The 22459-nt window shown below is 36.5% G+C and overlaps 1 protein-coding gene, 4 long non-coding RNA genes and 1 pseudogene across 5 annotated transcripts; 5 read left to right on the forward strand and 1 right to left on the reverse strand.

Annotated features, from left to right (window-relative positions):
• Window positions 1–5496, forward strand: part of LOC124443246 — a 28446-nt pseudogene extending 22950 nt beyond the window's left edge.
• LOC124443311 lies at window positions 17–525 on the forward strand. Its single transcript, XR_006947621.1, has 2 exons — window positions 17–71; window positions 178–525. It is a non-coding gene; the product is annotated as an uncharacterized LOC124443311 (long non-coding RNA).
• LOC124443292 lies at window positions 2090–3118 on the forward strand. Its single transcript, XR_006947601.1, has 3 exons — window positions 2090–2408; window positions 2484–2550; window positions 3065–3118. It is a non-coding gene; the product is annotated as an uncharacterized LOC124443292 (long non-coding RNA).
• On the forward strand, window positions 5460–14998 carry LOC124441633 (UDP-GalNAc:beta-1,3-N-acetylgalactosaminyltransferase 2-like). The gene is made up of 9 exons (XM_046992099.1): window positions 5460–5578; window positions 7451–7577; window positions 10269–10369; window positions 11117–11205; window positions 11375–11473; window positions 11542–11637; window positions 12064–12177; window positions 12607–12712; window positions 14769–14998. The coding sequence occupies exons 1-9, from the start codon at window positions 5461–5463 to the stop codon at window positions 14996–14998; spliced, it is 1080 nt and encodes a 359-aa protein (XP_046848055.1). The 5' UTR covers window position 5460.
• Window positions 14999–17223: 2225 nt separating this feature from the next.
• LOC124443303 lies at window positions 17224–18036 on the forward strand. The gene is made up of 2 exons (XR_006947614.1): window positions 17224–17276; window positions 17857–18036. It is a non-coding gene; the product is annotated as an uncharacterized LOC124443303 (long non-coding RNA).
• A 2131-nt stretch (window positions 18037–20167) lies between these two features.
• On the reverse strand, window positions 20168–21251 carry LOC124443295. The gene is made up of 3 exons (XR_006947605.1): window positions 21195–21251; window positions 20634–20772; window positions 20168–20306 (listed from the first exon to the last, which is right to left on the reverse strand). It is a non-coding gene; the product is annotated as an uncharacterized LOC124443295 (long non-coding RNA).
• Between the last annotated feature and the right edge of the window lie 1208 nt (window positions 21252–22459).

Here is a 22459-nt window from a genome sequence, read left to right on the forward strand (position 1 = left end):
GTGTCACAATAATTTATGATGCTGAACATACTAAATTATTTGATCAGAGAGCCATGTTAAAGTACTAAGAAGTAACCAAAGTGATTAGTGATTTATTAACGAACATAATAAGTTCATGGTGCGATGATTTCCGATACTGAAAAATCAATTCATTTCTCTCGTATTCTATATTTCTAGACAACAAAGTTGACTTCAAGATGTTGCTAACGGAAGAAACAGATCATCCTTCGACCCAAAAACATCCTTCTTCATTGTCCATATCAATAATTCGACCGACCAACAGAGAGCTAGCTTATGTTTGATTATTGCCTAGTTCTGACACGTGCTTGATTTGGTAATAACTGGGGGATTTGGTAGTAAAGAGATGTGCTGTACTTGTGCAACAACTGACTGGCGCTTCTATATACCATGGAGTAATTTTGTAGATGTTAGCACAAATCAGTTAACATGCTTTAGAGCATGTTAATATAAGAGTGCTTCTTGCGCTCATATCTTGTGTAAAATTAAAACAAAATCTAATTTACATTAAATCAATCATCATGGTTGAAAAGAGAAATTGCAATACGCTGGCAGAGTATTGCAAAAATCTTTAAACTCAACATCTATGCGAAATGATTATCACGAGGCAGTCAGACTAGCCGTCTACTTTGAATATTTAATGGTTTATTTGTGCCTATGATTGCACTGTTATAATATTGAGGGATGTTATAACAGTGTCTACAAAGCAATAAAAAATTTAACTTCCGGTGATGTTCTAATGTTTGGTAAATGATTTAGCCAAAATAGCTATTTTGTATGATTGTATAGAACTATTGCAATCATAAAGATAATTCCTCGGGAGAGGAAACTGTTTCCAAATTTTCGAATCCAACTTGAGGGCTCGTCATGAATGCTCGTCTGTCCATTATGTTCAATGGAGATGATTGACTTCGTTTGAAAAATCTGACAGTAACTTTTGTGCCATAAAAGTAAACCTTTCCTGTAAATGTTTGCAGTTTACAGCTGTTTTCTGGAAATCATCGTAAAGTACCAGTTTTGATAGAAATTTCGACAGATCGTCTGCAAACACTGGTTTTTGAAAATTTATATGCTCCTACAGTTCGTCATGATTGTATTTTAACATTATTCTTACAGTTATTCATGGCACTGAACGATGAAGATTGAGACTGCGGTATGTGTTTGTTTGTCAGTTGTTTGCTTGTTTGCTTCATCATACTGCAACTTTTTCCTCAGTATTTTTCAGATGCAGAGGTCGATAAGATCAAGAATAGCAGAACAGAGATGTAAGCATGTATTTGTTTGTATCGTTCATCAAATCTTCTTTGCTTCAATTTCTTTCAGAACCACATTGCCGTAACCTGTCATTGTCAAGCAACGCTTCTTGCAGTAAGTTAAACCAATATTTATTACTTATTTTTGGAGAAGATATTAAAATTTAAAGAAGGCATGTTTCGAGAAGACAAAATTTTCGACTTCCATTCTTCGGTGTTTGCAGATGATCATAAACATGCACAAAACACAAAAACATGCACATAAAAGATTTTTACAATATTCTAACTAAACTAGAGAGTTCCCTCGCTCTCTAATTTAGTGAAGAATTTCAAAAGAAATTCAAGTATTCCAAAAGAGACTTCTGCCACCTATTTTGAAATAACTTGCACAAAATTTCAAGCAGCGTACACTTGATATTCTCATAGAAATTTTTTGTAATTAAAATAAGATCATACGTATGTAATATAAAATTTGACTAAATCAAAACAATTTTTCAAATGATAGCCAAGTATTCGAAACTTCGATGTAAACTAATAGAATTTGTATGAATACAATTAATAAGAACTTACTGTTTGTTCATTCTTGGAGGAAGATTGGGTGGTTGGAAATGGCATTAATTTTTTGGGAAACGGATGTTTTATATGGACCGTTTACATTCTATATAATAAGTCGTTCATGTTTTGATTGACGTTGTCAGTCAGTGAATTGTAAGTCAAGATGTATCAACTATGAAATACAACCGGAAATCCTTATATATATGTGTCTCTATGTATTGTGTTCAAGAGTAAAACAATCTTCCTTATTATATTACATTTACCATTCACTATGGTATTTGCTATCTTTAGAACTATGTATTATTTCTTTCTCTACAATGTTGTCGCTTTTACAGGGAGTAAAAGCACGAAAATATTTATATGACATGAACAAACTTGCTTGATGACAACTTTGCTCAGTCAAATACTTATTATCTATCAATTACGTATTTACAGAAGTCTTGATTTGAACTACATTTATGCGTTTATTTGCTAAACCTAGTCTTCCCCAATGTTGTTTTCTTCTTATTTCAGACATCCTAATGTAATTATATTGACAACATCGAACATAACTAGAGCCATAGACGTTGCGTTCGTGGACAGGTTGAAAATATGTTTGTGACTCGAAAGTTTTTTAATTCACTTTCTCATCTAACTTCGCTATTTGTTCGCCCACAGAGCCGACATCAAACAGTATATTGGTCCGCCATCAGCCAAAGCTATTTACAAAATTTACCATTTGTTTGTATGTAACTTATGTCTTCTTGTGCACGTGATCAACGAAATGGCTGCCGGTCAATTATGTTTTCTGGCCAAAAGGAACGCCGAAATGGCTTACCGCAACCTGTCATCATATACAATATAAAACAACAATTTGCCTCGTGAAGTATATCCCCTCTTCTCAGTACTTTGTACCTTTACGTCTACTGCTTTATTTCCATACCACAATATAGTCGTTTGTGCAAGTTATACAAACATGTTGCTTAAATAGAGAGGTGTGCAGCTATATAGAAATTGATTGCAAACGATTGCATTGTAGATAATTTTTAATAATCAAAATTAATGTTCACCGTTTCATCACAGACCAGTATCATATCACCAGCCACTCAAATTTTGGATTTAAGGTACAACTGAAAAATACACGAAATTTTATTTTGACGAAAATTGACGGTGTTTGTTAGAAATTTTTGTTCACTTCTATGTTGATGACATGGTTTTCTTTTCCGATGTACAACTTTTTTCCCTATTTTCCATTGTAGCTTTGTCGACAACGATGTAACACACTGTAGTCTTGAATTAAAGAAGATAGCCGAGAGTGAAGTAGATGTTTGTAGATGTAGATCGTCGAGGTTAGTGGTGTCCTGCGAAGGACTGTTGATGTTGATGTTGACTGACTTCTTAACAACCTTAGCGGTAGTCATCTTTAGAGTCAGAATCCACAACAACAGTTCTTTTCAGGACTTTACTAACCTGGACGATCTACATCTACAAACATGTAACGATACTCCCATGTTCAAACCTTTCACTTTAAAGTAAAGTGATGTCACAGAGTAAAATAAACATTTCTTGTCTTAGTTTATGGTAAATATTATGTCACCCAGTCTTCATGTTTTCAAGTTAGTATTCTTCTCGTTTTACAAAGAAAACGAAACAACGCCCGGGGGATTTTCAGAAGTTGTCTGAACCCTGGCAGTATGTTCTAGTTTCTTTTATGAGAAGAATTCTTGTAAAGAAAAAAGACAAATTTTGAAAAAACCCCGTTTTCGGTCCATGCTTCCCGATACCTTCTTAAGCGTAAGGCACTAAAACGCGGCATGTTAACGTTTCGGTAGCAGATTTCGGCCCCTCCACGCTATCCTACTTGGGAGATGCAATAGCAAGCTTCCGCCCATCAGACCCCGAGATCACCTGCGATAGGCTTTGCTCGGGGTACGCAGGGAGAGTGCGGTCGCCACCGAAGTGTGGACCCCTAAGCCACTGCATACTATATCGCACCCAGCTTCCACTGCTAGTTGACATCTACTATATGAAGCTATAGATTTATATTTATATATACAAAATTTAGAGGCTTACGAAATTTGTGGTATTATTAAAGTCACAACTGCGCATGCCCAGATAATTTCTTTGATAATTTGCGATTAAGTGGGATAATTGCCCCAGATGTAGTGCAAGTACATCTAGTTAGTCGTTGCCATGACTATAAACAATTAGTCGAGTGGGCTGCGCATGCTCGAGCGCATGCGCAGATGATTTCTCCATTAAATTGTTACTAAACATGCTATTTACTTCAAAATCGGGGCTAGTAGATGCAATTGGTCGTTGCCATGACCATGAACATTGGCAGCCAATCAATTTAACTGCGCATGCTCAGTTGAGATCTTTAATAGTTTGTTAATAAGCAAGTTATATACTCCCTAATTGATGCTAGTAAATGTAGTTGGTCGTTTCCATGACTATCAACTCGGACAATTGGTCAAGTGGACTTTGCATGCTTGAGCGTGCTGCGCATGCCAAGCGTACTGCGCATGCTCAGATGATCTTCTTATATTTTGTGACCAAGCGATTAATTACTCAGTAAGTGATGAAAATAGGTCCAGCTTGTTGTTGCCATCACTATGAATATGAAAAATTTGTTAAATGACTAAATTCCTCATTATAATTGAAATTTATGATTTCCCAATATGTGACCAAGTGAACCACAGAAGGATGCAAGCTTGTTCTGTTTGTCATTGCCATGATTGTAAACTCGAACAGTTTGTTGAGTTGTTTGTGCATGTTCAGATGAGTTCTCAAATAATTTAGGACTGAGGTTTAAAATATACCGTCTTAATACTTGCAACATAAATAAAATTTAACTTTGTATTACATCTACATTTAAGGCGTAAAGATGTTTTTTCTTTGTTATCGTAGTCAGTAGTTATCAAGTAATGGACCACTCTCAAATAATCACGAATATTGGTTGACTTTTGGTTAGGTTTCTTTGGGAGGCCCTTCTCCTTCTTGAACTTGCAAGGAGCAGTCAAGCGTCTCACTGTGATAAACCTACGAAGTATTCTTTCTCTCATTTTCTTGTTTAGAAAAAGTTATCAACTAAGTGGTCGAACTCTTCGTAAACTACCATTCCTTGCACATGCGCTGTATTCGAAAGTAAGTAATACGAATTAAAGCCTTCACCCGTGTTCTTTGTTGTACATGCATGTACTTATATTGTCCCTCAAACCTACGTAATAGGCGCAAACGATAACCTTAGAAGAGTTTTTGAATAATCTTTCAATGGTTGTCGACAAGCAGTTCAAAGAAAAAGAGAATCTTTGCTCAGTTGGTGAAGAAAAAAGCGTGCAAACGTGATCTTTTTAGCGATTGTATACTTTTTATACATTCATAGTAATATTTTGGATATGTTTTGTTGAAGATTAAGATTTTTGTATTGCTCAATTTAAGTTCAATAAGTAACATAGATCACAAAGTTTGCTAATTTATATTGATGCTTTAAGACTCCTTACATGACGTTTCCGCAACACACCCGAGGTCAAAGTTCGTATATATTAAAATGCAACAATGTGTATAGTTCGTTATTGAGGATAATGTATAGATTATTTTACATAGGAAAGATATTTATACGCTATAGTTAATTGTAACTGTTTAATTTCAACTTATGTTTACATTAAATGACATCCTTAAGCCAACTTTACTAATATTGATCGCTATTTTCGTGTTATACATCTATAATCATCTTGTTGTTAAAGATTTGAAGCTTTGCTGCGATAATACAGGTTTGTACAGCTATCTCATCTTTGTTTGTTGCCTGCCTGATAGCATGTCGACTCCGGGGACCAGATTTTTATCGTGATTTATATGACATTATAGATTGTCGTACGTCTATCTAATATCTTGAGTATAAACGATATGTTTTGAAAGATGAGTTTACATATACTCTAGCGTAGTGTCTTCATCAGGAGTGATCTGATGTTGAAACTTGAGTCTTTATATACTCCAGTCTAGTGTCTTCATCAGGAGTGATCTGATGTTGAAACTTGAGTCCTTATATAGTCTTATGTTTTCATCAGGAGTGATCTGATGTTGAATCTTGAGTCCTTATATACTCCAGTCTTATGTTTTCATCAGGAGTGATCTGATGTTGAATCTTGAGTCCTTATATACTCCAGTCTAGTGTCTTCATCAGGAGTGATCTGATGTTGAAACTTGAGTCCTTATATACTCCAGTCTAGTGTCTTCATCAGGAGTGATCTGATGTTGAAACTTGAGTCCTTATATACTCCAGTCTAGTGTTTTCATCAGGAGTGATCTGATGTTGAATCTTGAGTCCTTATATACTCCAGTCTAGTGTCTTCATCAGGAGTGATCTGATGTTGAAACTTTAGTCCTTATATACTCCAGTCTAGTGTCTTCATCTGGAGTGATCTGATGTTGAAACTTGAGTCATATACTCCAGTCTTATGTTTTCATCAGGAGTGATCTGATGTTGAATCTTGAGTCCTTATATACTCCAGTCTAGTGTCTTCATCAGGAGTGATCTGATGTTGAAACTTGAGTCCTTATATACTCCAGTCTAGTGTCTTCATCAGGAGTGATCTGATGTTGAAACTTGAGTCCTTATATACTCCAGTCTTATGTTTTCATCAGGAGTGATCTGATGTTGAATCTTGAGTCCTTATATACTCCAGTCTAGTGTCTTCATCAGAGTGATCTGATGTTGAAACTTGAGTCCTTATATACTCCAGTCTAGTGTCTTCATCAGGAGTGATCTGATGTTGAAACTTGAGTCCTTATATACTCCAGTCTTATGTTTTCATCAGGAGTGATCTGATGTTGAATCTTGAGTCCTTATATACTCCAGTCTAGTGTCTTCATCAGGAGTGATCTGATGTTGAATCTTGAGTCCTTATATACTCCAGTCTTATGTTTTCATCAGGAGTGATCTGATGTTGAATCTTGAGTCCTTATATACTCCAGTCTAGTGTCTTCATCAGGAGTGATCTGATGTTGAAATTGAGTCCTTATATACTCCAGTCTAGTGTCTTCATCAGGAGTGATCTGATGTTGAATCTTGAGTCCTTATATACTCCAGTCTAGTGTCTTCATCAGGAGTGATCTGATGTTGAAACTTGAGTCCTTATATACTCCAGTCTAGTGTCTTCATCAGGAGTGATCTGATGTTGAAACTTGAGTCCTTATATACTCCAGTCTTATGTTTTCATCAGGAGTGATCTGATGTTGAATCTTGAGTCGTTATATACTCCAGTCTAGTGTCTTCATCAGGAGTGATCTGATGTTGAATCTTGAGTCCTTATATACTCCAGACTAATGTCTTCATCTGGAGTGATCTGATGTTGAATCTTGAGTCCTTATATACTCCAGTCTAGTGTCTTCATCAGGAGTGATCTGATGTTGAATCTTGAGTCCTTATATACTCCAGTCTTATGTTTTCATCAGGAGTGATCTGATGTTGAATCTTGAGTCCTTATATACTCCAGTCTTATGTTTTCATCAAGAGTGATCTTTTATTGAAACTTTCGCTAGTGTTATTTAACCATGTTATCTAAAAACTTTATCCTACATAGTCCATTTTTGTATTTGTGTTTCCACTTGTTTTCTTTAATGTTTTAAAATAATGTTCTTGACAGCAGAGAATTATTCTCATTATGATTTGGTCGTTGGAATACTTTCATCGCGCGGCAACTTTGATTTGAGGCAAAGTTTACGTGAATCATGGGTTGGCTATGCAAGACGACATTCATCTCTAAATAAAAGGTAAGCACAGGGAAAACACTGAATTTTCTTGAGGGTAGCTGTAGTGTTTTTTGTATTCAATTAGAGCTACTTAGCGTGTGAAACGTTACAGCAAACACAATATTTGTGAAGGTAAAGTGTAGAACAGTGTTTCAAATTGGCCTGTCGCGTTTACAACGAATTTCTTTAATACCAGAGAACGTTTACAACGTATTTCTTCAATACCAGAGAACGTTTACAAAGTATTTCTTCAATACCAGAGAACGTTTACAACGTATTTCTTCAATACCAGAGAACGTTTACAACGTATTTCTTCAATACCAGAGAACGTTTACAACGTATTTCTTCAATACCAGAGAACGTTTACAACGTATTTTTCAATACCAGAGAACGTTTACAACGTATTTCTTCAATACCAGAGAACGTTTACAACGTATTTCTTCAATACCAGAGAACGTTTACAACGTATTTCTTCAATACCAGAGAACGTTTACAACGTATTTCTTCAATACCAGAGAACGTTTACAACGTATTTTTCAATACCAGAGAACGTTTACAACGTATTTCTTCAATACCAGAGAACGTTTACAACGTATTTCTTCAATACCAGAGAACGTTTACAACGTATTTCTTCAATACCAGAGAACGTTTACAACGTATTTCTTCAATACCAGAGAACGTTTACAACGTATTTCTTCAATACCAGAGAACGTTTACAACGTATTTCTTCAATACCAGAGAACGTTTACAACGTATTTCTTCAATACCAGAGAACGTTTACAACGTATTTCTTCAATACCAGAGAACGTTTACAACGTATTTCTTCAATACCAGAGAACGTTTACAACGTATTTCTTCAATACCAGAGAACGTTTACAACGTATTTCTTCAATACCAGAGAACGTTTACAACGTATTTCTTCAATACCAGAGAACGTTTACAACGTATTTCTTCAATACCAGAGAACGTTTACAACGTATTTCTTCAATACCAGAGAACGTTTACAACGTATTTCTTCAATACCAGAGAACGTTTACAACGTATTTCTTCAATACCAGAGAACGTTTACAACGTATTTCTTCAATACCAGAGAACGTTTACAACGTATTTCTTCAATACCAGAGAACGTTTACAACGTATTTCTTCAATACCAGAGAACGTTTACAACGTATTTCTTCAATACCAGAGAACGTTTACAACGTATTTCTTCAATACCAGAGAACGTTTACAACGTATTTCTTCAATACCAGAGAACGTTTACAACGTATTTCTTCAATACCAGAGAACGTTTACAACGTATTTCTTCAATACCAGAGAACGTTTACAACGTATTTCTTCAATACCAGAGAACGTTTACAACGTATTTCTTCAATACCAGAGAACGTTTACAACGTATTTCTTCAATACCAGAGAACGTTTACAACGTATTTCTTCAATACCAGAGAACGTTTACAACGTATTTCTTCAATACCAGAGAACGTTTACAACGTATTTCTTCAATACCAGAGAACGTTTACAACGTATTTCTTCAATACCAGAGAACGTTTACAACGTATTTCTTCAATACCAGAGAACGTTTACAACGTATTTCTTCAATACCAGAGAACGTTTACAACGTATTTCTTCAATACCAGAGAACGTTTACAACGTATTTCTTCAATACCAGAGAACGTTTACAACGTATTTCTTCAATACCAGAGAACGTTTACAACGTATTTCTTCAATACCAGAGAACGTTTACAACGTATTTCTTCAATACCAGAGAACGTTTACAACGTATTTCTTCAATACCAGAGAACGTTTACAACGTATTTCTTCAATACCAGAGAACGTTTACAACGTATTTCTTCAATACCAGAGAACGTTTACAACGTATTTCTTCAATACCAGAGAACGTTTACAACGTATTTCTTCAATACCAGAGAACGTTTACAACGTATTTCTTCAATACCAGAGAACGTTTACAACGTATTTCTTCAATACCAGAGAACGTTTACAACGTATTTCTTCAATACCAGAGAACGTTTACAACGTATTTCTTCAATACCAGAGAACGTTTACAACGTATTTCTTCAATACCAGAGAACGTTTACAACGTATGTCTTCAATACCAGAGAACGTTTACAACGTATTTCTTCAATACCAGAGAACGTTTACAAAGTATTTCTTCAATACCAGAGAACGTTTACAACGTATTTCTTCAATACCAGAGAACGTTTACAACGTATGTCTTCAATACCAGTGAAATGTTTGGTAAACTAATCTGATTACCGATATGAGTAACGTTTTAGCAATTGTCAGATCTACGTAGAATCGAATTGGACATTTTAGCTGACCGCCATTCTTTAAGTAGTGTAGCGTTGTGCGTTTCTATGATGGCCTATTGAATATACCAACAGCAAGGTCTTTAGTTTCGTTTATCAGTTTTGTTCTACACAAGAACAACTCATGCAAACTGCATTCTTTGTCATATGATAAATTTAACTGTGTTGACTAACGTCATTGTATTGAGGCTAAACTCGAATATTCACAAGAAATAACGGTTCACGGTACACTTGCCTAAAATATCCCTTTCTTTGCTGTGGTTTTCTTGGCCAGAGTTCCCAACAACCGTTTCTGTCGCAAAAAAAAAATTGTACCAGTGATATAACTAAGTAGAATGACTAAATCTGAAAAAATAAAGTGTTGGTTACTATTCCATTGTTGTTTTAGAGTGTTGGTGAAGTTCATCGTTTCAAATAATGCATGTTACGTTCCTCCAGAGTTCAGGATTGATCCTTACAAATGCGAAAGAAAGAAAATCGAATCTCCAAGTTTGAAAATTTACTTTTGATTTGATAGTTGTGAGGTTTGGCGCCTGGAAAAGCCGATATAAAACAATATGACGTTGGAATCTCGATGCAGGCGATAAACTAACGAGGCACATATTTACAAACGTCGAACATAACCTACTATACATGTGATATTTAAAGTTAATCAGTTGCGGATTACTCATTACGAAAAGTAAACCAAGACATTGTTAGTTTTTACTTTTTGCTGCTTGGAACTTGCTAAAAGTGCCGTTTTTAGACCATTTATGATGTTGAAAACCGTACGTGCGATTGAATATCGACGAAAAAGACTTTCGTACCATCTAGTGTTTAAATGCGCGAGGCTAAGAACTGACGAGGATTTCCCTATTTCTGCAGACTGTTTTGATAATTTTTAAAGTTTATTTTGAACTATTAATTTCTTTTGTATCGTTCACACTATGTGTTACAAACGCAAGCTAGGAAATGCAAAGGCAAAGGAACGTAAAGAACGCAAACGTTGTCAAGAGACTGAGCTTAGTGGAGGGATTAAATATCACCAGGCCTCGTAATTTTGCCTTAGCCTACATGCTCCGTAATTATTAATCAGCCACTGCTGCGAATTTATCATTGCTGTATGTATTTGTAGCGAAGATCAGACAGTCTTGATGGAAATATGTGTTGCTATCTCTCATGGAGATTTTACCGTCATAGAGGCTGGAACGAGTGCATGATCAAACGTGTTTATATGTTTGTCATATTGATGTTTAGACTACGAAAATGAAGTAATTGCTTACAAACGACCAAATGAAGAAAATTTGAGATATTTTCACAGTGGATCTATCGGATGGGACTTTGATGTGAGTATTAGTTAGTTATTTGTAGCCATTAAGAACTGCTCAACGGACACTGTTGCATTGAACTTTTGGGACCTTCTGAACAAAGTCTGAAACCTGTTGCATAAAGTGTCTGTTTGGCTTCAGGAGTAAAAATTTGGGTTGGCAATACAATACAATTATTTTTATACAGATCATCCGTCCCATTATTTTGACTCGTCTTGGCATCTCTTTATCATCGTTGAATTCAAAAAGAAACTCTTCTGTTCGACTCTACGACAGAACAACTAAGGTTAAACCATGCAGTTTATAAATACCGTTTACAAGTTATTTGATCTAAATTGTTTTATCTCGTTTCAGAGCGAAATTATATCTGTTTATTTCTCTTTCCAAGACCCTGGTACAACAGAAAACGGTTCGTCGTTTAAAGCAATTGAAAACTTTATTTTGCCAAAGGTGAGTAACAAGTCGATAATTTATCAAAATATTCAAGTGAATTGTTTGAGCTCGGGAGTATCGTTATCATGTTTGTACAGGTTAGTAGAGTGCTGAGAAGGGCTGTTGGTGTTGATGTTGACTGATGTTTCGACAACCTTAGTGGTTGTCATCTTCAAAGTCGAGTGAGGAGTAAACGTCTGCAAGCAGATAACAAATATGGCAAACCTGACGTTTACTCCTCACTTGACTCTGAAGATAACTACCACTAAAGTTGTCGAAACGTCAGTCAACATCAACACCAACAGTCCTTCTCAGGACTCTACTGACCTGGACGATCTACATGCACAAACATGTAAGATATTGAAGCTTAGTCACAAAGTTAATTATGACTTTGAACTTTTCTATAGAGTTTGAACATTTGGTACGTTTCAAATGCCATTATAGGACTTCAAGGGCAGCGTCGTGTCTGAAAACGTAAAATGTTCAAGTTCTCGATGCAGAAAATGCGAGTATTTTGCCAACATTGAAAACGGAGAGGATTATTTCAATGTACACAAGGTATAAAACCATAAAGAAGTTTTATGTCATAGCCAATTGGAGGTGAATTGTTATGATTTAGAGCAAGTGAAGCGATTTTCTCCGAAAGAATTACTATCCAGTAATAAATGTTTTTCTTCGGTGCCCTCTTATCGATATTTGGACTAAATTATTGACATTTTACGATATTGCTAAATACAAGTTTTCAATGGATATTTATTGTTTATTTTACAACAGATTCTTGAGCACGAGGCTTTATTTCGCTTTTGATGTAGCAAATTCATGTGTATTAATAAACAATTGGTTACTTAATCGATGTTGCAAGCATTACTAATCTACTAGAACGTATATAAAGGGTTTTCCAATTCAATGTTAAATAATTTTATATTTTGTTGGCTACAGTTACAAATCTATGGTGAATACTAACCCAAACCTACTCTTTTTTCCTAGATAAGACGGATTAACAACGAGTTCGCCGTCTTTCCCGAAGTCGAGGAATCAATTCCTGATGCTAGATGCGTGGATGGGGCTGGAACGTTCATGTATCGACTTTACAGTAGGTGTTTTTATGCTACATTACGTACGTACTGACTTCTTCGTTTTCGCGGTTAACAACGAGAAATTTGATGCAACAGTTGCTCTTAACTGGATTTTTTTCTGCGCACATTGAAAAAGAAACAAAATATCCTCAGCAGTAAAGTGGATTTGTTGCTAGCATTTGTTTGGGAGGAAGCCTCTTCTCAATGTTAGTTTAATTTTAATGAAGAATGCCTCTCCTGTTGTAGCCCACGCATTGCCCCAAAGCCTTATAAGCTGTGAGTCTTTTCCGTTGGAAGCTTGCGAGAATTTTTAATTTTGTTTACTCTTTAAGAGAAGAGAAAATTTTGAAAACAAAAAATCCCGTTTTCGGTCCATTTCGATATCCTATTAATTGAAAGGTGGCAAATATCCCTATTACTTTGGGATGTCAATAGCAAGCTTCTGCCCATCAGACCCCTGCGATAGGCTTTTCTCGGGTACGATGCTGCTAAAATCGGATTTGGATATTTGTTGGTAGGGTGGTTTCTTGCAATGAAGTGCAAAGTACACATGCATGTACGTAATAAATTGGATGGCTGTCTCTATGCGATCAAAAGAAGTCATATGAACTGAAAAGTTAACTGTTTAACCGTAAAATCACTCGAAATGTAAAGTTACTTTCTAGATTGAACCGTGAAAATAAGGTAAAAGAAAGTTATTATTCACAATGAATTTATGACATAAGGGTATAATTTAAACGATACAAATGGCTTGGCTTATTAAATGCTAACTTTGTAAAATCTATTATAAGAATTAGATAATCCATTTTTTCCATGAAGCTCATGGATACTTTTGTTCATGATATGTAAGTTATATTGTATAAGGAGGCTCTCGTTCATCACGAGAGAGTTATGAGATAGTTACCTTGTAAAAGTTAACATGTAAAAAGCGTATAAACATATTTACAGTTGGTTTAAATTATAAGTCATTAAGGCGGAATTTTTTTTAACTTTTGCAATATCCTTGAATGTTCTAGTTTCTTTTTATACAAAAAAAGATTAAATTCAAAAGCAAAAAACCCCGTTTTCGGTCCATGCTTCCCGATACCTGCTTAAGCCGAGGCACTAGAACGCCGCATGTTAACGTTTCGGTAGGAGATTTCGGCCCCTCCACGCTATCCTACTTGGGAGATGCAATAGCAAGCTTCCGCCCATCAGACCCCGAGATCACCTGCGATAGGCTTTGCTCGGGGTACGCAGGGAGAGTGCGGTCGCGACCCGAAACGTCTGGACCCCTAAGCCACTGCATACATATCGCACCCAGCTTCCACTGCTAGTTGACATCTACTATACCTAATATTGGCTTTATATATATATACAAAAATTCAGAGGCTTACGAAAGTTGCGGTATTATTAAAGTCACTACTGCGCATGCCCAGATGATTTCTTTGATAATTTGCGACTAAGTGAGCTAATTGCCACAAATATAGTGCAAGTACATATAGTTAGTCGTTGCCATGACTATAAACAATTGGTCGAATGTACTGCGCATGCTCCTGCGCATGCGCAGATGATTTATCCATTTAATTGTTACTAAGCATGCTATTTACTTCAAATTCGGTGCTTGTAGATGCAGCTGGTCGTTGCCATAACTATGAAGTCAAAACTGTCAATGAACTGCGCATGCTCAGTTGATATCTTTAATAATTTGCTAGTAAGCAAGTTATCTACTCCCTAATTGATTCTAATAAATGCAGTTGGTCATTTCCATGATCGTTTACTCAGACAATTGGTCAAATAGACTTTGCTTGTACTGCGCATTTCCAAGCGTACTGCGCATGCTCAGATGATTTTGCGTACATTTATGTGACCAAACGATTTAATCACTCAGAAAGCGATGAAAATAGATCCAGCTTGTCGTTACCATGACTATGAAATTGAAAAATTTGTCAAATGGACTGTGCAGACTCATATGAAGTTTAAAGCCTAGTGCCAAACACTAATATTCCCTCACCAAATATTAAAAGAAAAGATGGTACAATGCTTTATGAATAAATTTCTTTAAAGTCTGTAGCAACTTGCAATCCTCCGTAGATTCTCCGGGGAAGAGAGTCGTGACAAAAGAGGAAGAAGAAACTCGAATGTCGGAGTGGCAGCGATTGAAAGACGATGAGAATGAACGTTTACTTAAAGAAAGCAGAACTATTTCTGATATTCTTTTGTTTCAAATGTCGATGTTTACAGAAATCTTCCATCCCAGTTGCTTCAGTTTTTCTCGTGGTAAGAGAGTGTCTGAGACTTTTATATTTTTCATGCCACTGTGAAATTTCTGGCGATAAGTGGACAGTCTCAAATCAACTTTAAACATTATTTTGCCCAAATAACTTGCATTAGTGTATAATTCATCTCGCCAGTATCTCTTACCTACGACATCAGTCGTCATATGTCATATTGATCTTGCTTCATGTCGGCTTTTCTTTTAAATAGGCTCGGCGACTTTAAGTTTTTCCTTTGTAATGAAAACTGACGATGATTGTTTTGTTAACCTGGAGACCATCTTACAGGTTTGTGAAAGCTCTTCAATAAATAATAGAAAATACGTGTTGGTATCTTGGGAGTTGGGAGTACGTAGAGGTAACTTGGGAGTTGGGAGTACGTAGAGGTAACTTGGGAGTTGGGAGTACGTAGAGGTAACTTGGGAGTTGGGAGTACGTAGAGGTAACTTGGGAGTTGGGAGTACGTAGAGGTAACTTGGGAGTTGGGAGTACGTAGAGGTAACTTGGGAGTTGGGAGTACGTAGAGGTAACTTGGGAGTTGGGAGTACGTAGAGGTAACTTGGGAGTTGGGAGTATGTAGAGGTATCTTGGGATTTTGGAGTACGTAGATGTATCTTGGGATTTTGGAGTATATCAATCTGGTGGCTTAAGCGTGGTTTTTAAAATGGTTTAGATGTGGTTTTAGAGGGGTTTAAGGGTAGTTTAAGGGTGGTTTAACCGTAGTCTAGGGTAGCGAAGCGTAACTTAAAGCCTTGGACCACCTTTAAACCACGCTGAAGCTACCCTTAAAACTCCCTTAAAACATTTTACGCTACCCTTAAAACATCCTTACTCTACCCTTAAACCACCCTTAAAACACCCTTACGCCACTCTTAAACCATGCTGTGGAGATGATTTTACACCATCCCAGACCTCTCATTGAGAGCTTTGGAATGAGCCTCGTCCCGAGTCTCTACAATAAAAGCACGAGGAAATAGAAATTGCGCATGCTCAGTATAGAGTCGATTTCAACATTAATTACCTCCGGAAGTATACAAGCTGCACAGATGATTTTTGACTCAATCTAAAGATTTTACTCAATCAAGCGATTTGTAAGGGTGTCTTTAATTAAGCTTTATATCTTTAATAGTGTACCGAAGAACTTCACGACTGAAGAAATATTTGATATTTTTAGGAAATGGAAAGTCATAATTTAAAAAACACGTCTAAATTGTGGTGGGGAAGGTGAGTTTAGCTCAACTCCGTCAGTACACAATATTCTGGTATGTGTTGTAGATAGATCGTCCAGGTTAGTAGAGTCCTGAGAAGGACTGTTGGTGTTGATGTTGACTGAAGTTTCGACAACCTTAGCGGTAGTCATCTTCAGAGTCAAAATACTACTGCTAAGATTGTCGAAATGTTAGTCAACACCAACAGCAACAACACTTCTCAGGACTCTACTAACCTGGACGATGTACATCTACAAACATGTAACGATACTCCCGGGTTCAAACCATCTACTTTATACTGAGTCCATTCTAAAGATTTTATTGACATAGTGAAAATCCTTTTGAGATATCATGTTTTGGGCATTAGGAATTGCCAAATTTATAATATTTTTCAAGTAAAACAGAAACGAGATTGCAAACATACGAATTAGCGTTTTCCATGCGACTAAACTATAAATAAGGTATGAGAATATGAGTTGTAGTTATTGCTTCTAAATGCAATTGCTTCTTCATATTTACAGCTTTCGTACTGATTGGTTGATCGAGAGACAGGGAAAATGGGCCGAGCCTGATTATCCGGGAGTGGCTTATCCGACATTTGCCTGCGGTGCGGGCAGCATTATATCTTCGGATATTGTTCACTGGCTGGCAAAAAACGAGAAATCTCTAAAACGTTATCAGGTATATGATAGAAAACCACGACGAGATTACAATGTTGAAAGTGACCTCTTGATGTGTAAAGATGTAGTTCTCAGAGTACTAGATATTGACACATGTTTTTCTTTCTTGTGTAAAGGGGAGGATGTCTCTATGGGTATTTGGTTATCAGCTATTGCTCCTGAAATTTATAAGGTAAGATCTCCTTTTCTTCTCTGCAAGTTTGTGACGGTTGTTCAACAAGATCCTTTATGGTGATCTTACTTACGAGCCCAGGTTCTTATGAACCAGCGGCCGAACATGTGACGGTGTTTCCTTTCTATTTCAAATACTTCAGGATGAGCGATGGTCGTGTTTCGGGATTGTCAGATGGAAATGTTTACCTTGCCCGAGCAGGATGCCGATCTCTCTCTATTTATGGGAAAACTTTATGTCCTGCGGTAATCCTTGCAAATGTTGAGGTACGTTAGTTATGTCGGGGAGAGGGAGATAAGAAAAATTCAAATCCACACAAAAGATAGAAAAGTACAGCTTCAATTAAACTTTTATCTTTTTTTTCACTTAATTAAATCTATTTTCTATATTACAAATTTAATGTTTTGGCTTTTACGAACGACATTAATTTAAATTAAATAAAATCTATAGCGCTGTGTAATATCGACATTATTCCTGCTATGCAAATATTTTTGTGTTCATTAACTGCAAAACAATCGAAATAATTCCGAATAATTTTGCTAAAAATTTGCCATGCAGGTGTAAAGATTTCGATTAGCCTCGCTTATGTCCCTGCGTACTTCATGTAAAATATTTATTGCAATGCTCATTGTGTAAAGTGTATAAGTACAGACTTGACTGCGATCAAATTACGTCATAGCGTCAAATTACGTCATTAGCGACGAAAACGTCATAAAATCAGAGATAAGCATAAAATGTTTCACATTTTCTTAACGAAATGCATGTCGTTTTTTGCGTTTGAATATTTATTGTGGGAAAGGTTTAGTAAGTCGATTCGATCGTTTATAATTAACTTTCTTCTCGTAGGAGTTAATCTTTATGTGGAAACATCTTCGTGGTAGTCAAGTTGTACCACAGTTCATTGTCAAATCTCATCTTTCCTGAAACAGGATCCATAAATATTCTCTTCAGTAGAACACACGGCCATATTCCTCCAAGAATCTTTTCAATATCACGAGGATTCAACAGAAACGTTTGACATGACCGTTAAAGTTTCTTCATCGGAAACGCTACTACCGTTTGGTAGGGCGATAAAACGATCAGCGTTTTAATATCTTCTATTAAACTTCCACCTCTTTCCTCGCGGGTGAACACGCTACTGTTGCTTGTCAAGCTGTCGGCAACGTTCGACACCTTTTGACCAATTTTATCGGGAGATTCCGACTCTCGACCCTGAGCGCTCTCCGTCTCGCTGTTGAATCTGAGTGACGAGTCTCGCTACTCGTGGAAATGTAGCTGTTTTCTTGTGGACTTCCTTGTTGTCGTCTCTGCTCGTTGTTGTTTGTATTCACATGCTGCAAGTTTCGCAGTCAAATCACGTATTTCCTCCTGTGAAAAGTGTAAGGATAATGATTTTAATATAGGAATGTCATTAATTGAACATCAAATCGGCTTATTTCATAAGTGTTAACGGATTCTTTGCTACAATTTCAATGGTTTTAATTGAGGATAATTACTCTATATTGAAGATGATAATCTCTGTAAATTGGGGATAATAATCAACTACAAGTGATAATGATCACTTTCGCGTGTTGCGTGAGTTGAGATTTTGGCAGTTGTTTAACAAAAGCATATTTCACACGTTGTTTGACGTGCGCCTATAAATGGCTTAATGCATAATGTGCTGTCACAAGGAGCACACATTCAATTTTCAAGTTTTGAGAAACTGAAAGACCGTAATTGGACGTGAATACCATCACAGGGACCAAAGTTCAACTCATTTCCCCCATACCTTCCCGTCAGACCCTGGCGCATCTCACGATCGACTCGTTCTTTAGCAACTCTGCGATGATCTGACAAATCTCCCCTAACCCTCAAACCTAGGTCACCCACTTTGCAAATGGAGAGTCGTTCTTTGTATTTAAGACAATAACCATTGACATTGTTTCTTTGAACATTCTTCGAAAAATCCTCGTTTTAATCTGTACTCAAACAGTATTCCCAAAACATCTTACCCTCAGTTGTATATTCTCAGTTTCCAGACCCTCGCGGCTTTTCTCTTCATCGTTTTCGCACACCAAAGTACCGTCCTCCAAACGGTTGAGATGAAATGGTGATTTACGAAGATCCGTCATCGTTGTGGCTATAGACGAACTACCCGAGAACGCCTTCTTTGATTTACATTGTATTTTTCAAGAAGTATACCTTTAAAACAGACAGGAAAAATTTAATATCGAGGAGGGCAGGTGGTATAGGTCAGCAAGTACACAGACTGACTTAAGAAATGATGATCGTCCAGAATAAAGTCCTGAGAAGGACTGTTGATTGACGTTTCGATACCTTAGCGGTAGTCACCTTCAGAGTCAGTGTCAAAATGACTCTGAAGATGACTACCGCTAAGGTTGTCGAAACGTCAGTCAACAACAACAAAACAGTCCTCTCAGGACTTTATTAACCTGACGATCATCATTTACAAACGTGTAACGATACTCCCGGGTTCAAACCATTTACTTTATTAAGCATTAAATGTTATGTACTGGAATACTTGAGTATGCTTCGAAACAGAGAAATGTCCTTTGAAAAAACGCGTCGTGCAGTTTTATAACATTCATACTTCCACATTAGTCAATATGTGTCGTAATGTATCCTAAAACATTTCGTAATTTAATGAAAACGACTTCGCGTGACCTAAAGCATAACAAAGAGATAAGTATCTTCGCTGCTGCATGATTCCTTTCGATGAGAGAATGTAACCCTTGGCTAATCTCTTTTGATATTTGAAACGAACGTCCAAGACATATTTGGCCATTTGTTTACGCTAATTTGTTCACCATATGGTGTTTCAACGACAATATTCAATTTAAAGTTTTGAAAATAAAATTTAATGAAGAAAATATAAGGCATCGAGGATAATCTGACGTGTTTATCTTCGAGAGCTCTTCAAGTTGGGCTTGGCCGTTCTATTAAAAAGCTTTTGTTCTATTTTCTTTTCGGGCTCATTGCCAATCGCATCATAACACACTTCATAATCAATCGTAAAACGCTTACTCGTTCATTGATGGAAAGCCAAAACTCAACGAAGAAAAGGTCCAGTAGATAGACGTATTGACAAAACCCGAAGCTCTCTAGATTACAAATTTCTGCTTTTGAGAGGTTTTAAGATCCTCTTCATCGGCAGTAATTAATACTAAGTTAACAGTACAACCATTACCTTGAAAGCAAAGAGCAAAACCAACATAACGGTGGCAATGACATGCGTTGACAAACTGTTTACGACATACGCCACATCAGGATTGTGAAAGTTATCTAGAACAATTCTAAATAAAAGAGAATGTTGTCAAAACAATTTTAATGTTATAACCAATACAAACAATAACGACTTAATAACATTTGAGGTCTTTCTTAACGAGACAAGTCTACTCAAAGGCAGAGAGCCTTTATGCCCTTCTGCTTTTGAGTAGACTTGTCTCGTTTACAAGGAAGAGGAGTGGAAGGTTAATTCTCAAATGTTGTTAGATAAGGTCGTTATTGTTTTAGTTGTTGGTTATAGCATTATATGCTATCATTCTTTTGTTTAATAACATTCCAACAATTCAACCTTTCATGAAAATGACAGTAACACCGATGCAAACATTTTGCCTTACCTCAGAAGACCAACTACGATCTTAACAAACAGAGTGTTATATATACACCAGGCGATGTACTTGCTCTCGTTGTACGCCGAGGGAGCATTTCGTACACGGATACAAAGCCAAACACCCCACAGCAGAAATAAAACCTCGCCTAGGAAAGAAGAAAGGGATACAAAATTTAGTCTCCAGAGAGTAAGAAAATACATGGGAATTATAACAAGTTTCACCATAGATAAACTGGGGATTATCAAAGTAAATGGTTTGAACCCGAGAGTATCGTTACATGTTTGTAAATGTAGATCGTCCAGGTTAGTATAGTCCTGAGAAGGACTGTTTTTGTTGTTGTTCACTGACGTTTCGACAACCTTAGCGGTAGTCATCTTCAGAGTCAAAAACTCTGAAGATGACTACCGCTAAGGTTGTCGAAACGTCAGTCAACAACAACAAAAACAGTCCTTCTCGAAACTATACCAACCTGGCGATTATCAGTTGTGGTCGTGCCTATAGTCTTAGGAGAGTAAAAACTTACAGTTGTAAAGAAAGCTTACAAGCAAAATAATAAAAGGACTTTACCGATTTCAAAGGCATTAGTGAACCACGGTTTGACGCAGCGCCTGTATTTGTAACCGGGAATTTGTCTTTATCGTCTCATATTCGTGATCTTGTGTTAAAGTCCAGATAGCGAAATAAGAGCGTGAGGATCATCAGGTGAAGTAGGATCATCAATAATCTGTTATATACAAAAACATAATTTATCCATAGAATCATAGCAAAGTTACGATGGACAGATGAGAGTTATTAACGCTATAAAACTTAAATTCAATATATCGTATAAAGTACCTCAAATCCCGACGATTTCTCGTATCGAAAGGATTCTAAAGTAAAGATGAAAATTAAGATGAGAAATTTCGAAGAACTGAAACTAGAGAATTTTTCAACAAAAATGTTGAAAATACCTGTACTACCACAAGATTCTTCAATGTCTATGCTCTAAAATAATAGTCATAAAAACGACAATTTCAAAAAGCATAAAAAACTCAATATTTGTAACTTTGGTGAAAGATACAGGATGAACATGAAACCTTCTCAGAAGACGATGGAACAAGACCATAACCATTTGATGTGAACTTCTTTCAAACAACGTTTGCGTAATCCGTTAGCATACCATGAAAACTAACTTCTGGTTTAGGTGACGCTTTACTAGCAACCTCCTCAACGTCTTCAGGACAATTAACGTATACTGAACTGGTGTCACAAGGCTCAATGACGATGACCAACCACTAGCCATACCTAACATGTTACCACCAGAGATCTTTCTTGGGTAGATGAAGGTTTTAGGAACTTCAGACAAGGGTTGTGTTGAGCTGAGAACTAAAAAAGAACAAATATGGATAGATGATGAAGTGGAGAACAAGAATAGAGGTTATAGAAGACACACTACGTATGCTCATTGGTGTTTCACAAGAGTATACATTACAGGATAACTATGGATTCAAGTAGTCTAAACAACTAGGTACATTTAAGCAATCCATCTTTCCCATCGTAAACACACGTGTCAAAAACGTGATCAAATTACAAAATTCGTGCAATCAAATAGTCGGACATGGTATTGTATTTGTAGAAGAGAGCCAATAAAATAAAAAGATTCTCTTGGGGCATTTGTAAATATTAGTTTAGAAATACAGATCGACTAATTATAAAGGCAGAAGATGTAAGAGTGAATAAAAACCATTTCCCGTCAAATTACAATAACGCGGAGAGGAAAGGAAACACAAAAGATGATGCGGTAGGAATTTTAAAGTGTTCTTTTATTGTTTCTGGTTGCACAATTTCATATT

The sequence above is a fragment of the Xenia sp. Carnegie-2017 genome, unplaced genomic scaffold (assembly GCF_021976095.1).
Source record: "Xenia sp. Carnegie-2017 unplaced genomic scaffold, XeniaSp_v1 HiC_scaffold_20, whole genome shotgun sequence".
Lineage (NCBI taxonomy): Eukaryota > Metazoa > Cnidaria > Anthozoa > Malacalcyonacea > Xeniidae > Xenia > Xenia sp. Carnegie-2017.